The sequence below is a fragment of the Sinocyclocheilus anshuiensis genome, unplaced genomic scaffold, assembly GCF_001515605.1.
Source record: "Sinocyclocheilus anshuiensis isolate Anshui unplaced genomic scaffold, SAMN03320099.WGS_v1.1 scaffold2305, whole genome shotgun sequence".
In the NCBI taxonomy this organism is placed as follows: domain Eukaryota; kingdom Metazoa; phylum Chordata; class Actinopteri; order Cypriniformes; family Cyprinidae; genus Sinocyclocheilus; species Sinocyclocheilus anshuiensis.
The window spans coordinates 193,176-196,737 of record NW_015552535.1 but is presented as its reverse complement, the minus strand read 5'-3'; the positions used below and the strand labels follow the sequence as shown (position 1 = coordinate 196,737).

Sequence of the window (3,562 nt, the reverse complement as noted above, 5' to 3'; positions counted from 1 at the left end):
AGGACATTTACAAAATATCTTCATGGAACATGATCTTTACTTAATATCCTAATGATTTTTGGCATAAAAGGCATTCATACACAAATGTAGATATGTTTATGAACAAATGCATATGTATATGTATAATATGTTGTTATATTATCTATTTATCATAATATACTTCACATTTTTTCACACACAAATATATAATACATATATTATATATAATATTTAATGTATACAGTGTATGCCTGTTAATGTCTACTGTACGTATGTTTATACCTAAGTATATGTATATGTATACTGTATATACAGCAGTATGCCATGGCACTATCATAATATGTAAACCGAGCATGTGTTGTTTCTCAGAAAGCCTCTGCTCTGCTCTTCTGTCGTTCTGTTAAAGGCAGTCAGAGCAAACATATGCTAATGACCGGACAGTCAATGGAATGAAATGATAATTGATGTAAATTCAGTTTTGCGTTCCGCTCTTTATGGCCCGGAGCATCTCTCGTCTGATTGGCTGATGAATCCTGTGATGCGCTAATGGGCAGTTAGCGCTCGGGCTAATGGACTAGCGATTAGCCTGGCGTGGGAGCGTCACGCGGCGAACCTGAGCGCTGCTACGATCACAACAGTCATCGGGAATGAGAGTCATTGCACCTGCTTAATTACTGTGATAATTGCATGTGGTTTGCTGGGGGCCCTGGGCTCCGGCGGCGTGATGCTAATGTGCCCGGCGCTCTGTCAAACCCTTAATAACACTAATGCTTTCCTGCGCCATTACTAGAGAAACACAGGACCGCACTCGTACCGCATCTAAACAACAACAAACACAGTGTTTATTTAGCTAATGAACTCCTCATCAGTTCAGAAACGAGCTGCATCTGCGCTGACGACCCTTAAATGACACCAAACTCTAGAGATTCACTGAAGACCCTGTTAAATGACTCACATGAACGAATCTCAACACACTGAACACAACAACACAACCAGTGATTGGGAAGACACTAACTTACACTAAAACTAACTGAAATACTTTAAGATTCACTGTAGTGAACCAACTCGTTTTTTTTGTAGTGAATCAGTTCATAATAGTGAACTAATAGTGAATCAGTTCATTATAGTGAATCAGATCATTGTAGTAAATCAGTATATTGTAGTGAATCAGTTCATTGTAGTGAATCAGTTCGTTGTGGTGAATCAGTTCATTGTAGTGAATCAGTATATTGTAGTGAATCATTTAATTATAGTGAATCAGTTCATTGTAGTGAATCAGTTCATTGTAGTGAATCAGCTCGTTGTAGTGAATCAGTTCATTGTAGTGAATCAGTATACTGTAGTGAATCTATTTATTACAGTGAAACAGTTCACTGTAGTGAATCAGTTCGTTGTAGTGAATCAGTTCGTTGTGGTGAATCAGTTCATTGTAGTGAATCAGTATATTGAAGTGAATCATTTCATTATAGTGAATCAGTTCATTGTAGTGAATCAGTATACTGTAGTGAATCAATGTATTACAGTGAAACAGTTCACTGTAGTGAATCAGTTCAATGTAGTACATCAATGTGTTGTGGTGAATCAGTATATTGTAGTGAATCAGTTCATTGTAGTGAATCAGTTTGTTGTGGTGAATCAGTTCATTTGGACTGTGGTGAAGCAGTTCAAATAAATAAGATTCAAAAAAAGATTCACAGATCACTTCATATTCAGAATCACTGATTCATTTAAGGTTCTGCACAACATTTGATCTTTTTGTATCAAATTATTAATGTAAATGGTTTCATCAGTTGTATTTAATGTAAATGTAGCAGTACAGGTATAATGTTAAGTATTGTAAGTCACTTCGGATAAAAGTATCTGCTAAATGCATAAATATAAATGTAATATTGTCACCTCACATTTTCATTGTTTTTGTACCAAATACAGTACACTCTGATCTGATTATATTATCTATAATATTGTAGGTACGTAACTAAAAAGAAAATGTCACTTTAGTTTAGCTTAAAGTGAATAGATTCAACAGCAGCTTTTTTTTGTTAGTATCTTAGAGTATAGATCAAGGGTTTTCAATATTTTAGATGAGCACTGACTCCCATACTAAAAATAAAATAAATAAATAAAAAAGAAAGAAATATATAAATAAATAAATACATAAATATTTTATGAATAAAACCCCAAATTATACTGTGAAAAATTAATGTTAAAAATGTGGAAAATATAATGTTTCACTTCTACTCATTATAGTACTGTACTGTTAGATGTATAATTTCTTTGTTTGATTATTTAATCTTTTTTTAATTTTAATCAAATGATTCATTCATTTAAAACAATTATTTTGTAAAATATTTAGGGTTTTTTATGTTGTCAACTCACTATAGCACTGTACTGTAAAGAAATCTAAACATTTTTGTTACTTGTAATGAAATAATTGTTAACTGAAATCAAATAAAATGTTAAGCTTATTTTATTTCAGCTAAACTTATTTTATTAAAAGTTGAAGTTTTAAAATAACTAAAATTAAAGTAGAATTAATAAACAAAAATTAATAAACAACACGCAACAAAATTACTAAAACTTTATCTGAAATAAAAAATGAAATAAAATTAATTTTTAAGCTTATTTTATTTCAGCTAAACCTTTATTATATTCAATTTTATTATAAGTTAAATTACTAAAATAACTAAAACTGAATAAAGTAGAACTAATAAATAAAAATTAAAAAACAACACGCAACAAAATTACTAAAACTTTAGCTGAAATTAGAAATGAAATAAAATAAAACTTTAAGCTTATTTTATTTCAGTTAAACCTTTATTGCATTAAATTTTATTACAAGTTAAATTACTAAACTAACTAAAACTAAATAAAGTAGAACTAATAAATAAAAATGAATAAACAACACGCAACAAAATTAATCAAACTTTAGCTGAAATTAAAAATGAAATAAAATAAAAATTAATTAAAAATGTAACTAAATTAAAAATAAATACAATTAAATTAAATAAAATGTAAAAAACTACAAAAGTATCTAAAAGAACACTGGTATGGGAAACTAGAGAAACTTGACTGTAGTTTAACAGCTTTCAGTGCAGCTTCTCCATCACTGGTTGTCAAATAAATCAGCTGTAATCTAGTAAAGCGAGAGTTTTTCACCTGCGCACTTGGTGCGGGCCCTGAGCGGGGGCCCTGGGGCCCCGGTGCCGCCCTCGTTGGGTCTGGTGAGCAGCACGCTGATCTCGTACTCGGTGTCGGGGTCCAGGTGGCCGATCTTGTGGTTGGGTTTGTCGACCGGCTGGCTGTCGATCAGGCTTCCGGAAAGCGTGCGGTACTCCACCTCCTTCTCCACGATCGGCCCGTCGCCGTTGATGGAGTTTGCGTTGAGCTGGATCCACAGGTAGGTGGCGCCGACCGCCGTCAGCTGAGGAGGAGCGATGGGGATCGGAGGCTCTGAGAGAGTGACAATATTCATATTATGACAACATTTTCAACCGTCATATCTGTAATATTTGACCCTGGAGCACAAAACCAGTCATAAGGGTCAATTTTTTGAAATTTCCATTGATGTATGGTTTGTTAGGAT

At 33.1% G+C, this 3,562-nt stretch overlaps 1 protein-coding gene across 1 annotated transcript in view; it reads right to left on the bottom strand.

Annotated features, from left to right (window-relative positions):
- The window catches only part of LOC107663746 (receptor-type tyrosine-protein phosphatase mu-like), a 313,414-nt gene that overhangs the window by 165,258 nt on the left and 144,594 nt on the right, over positions 1-3,562 (bottom strand). The window contains exon 7 of the mRNA XM_016454059.1: positions 3,136-3,429. Coding sequence (XP_016309545.1) covers positions 3,136-3,429 — 294 coding nt within the window. The remainder of the gene's footprint in view (positions 1-3,135; positions 3,430-3,562) is intronic.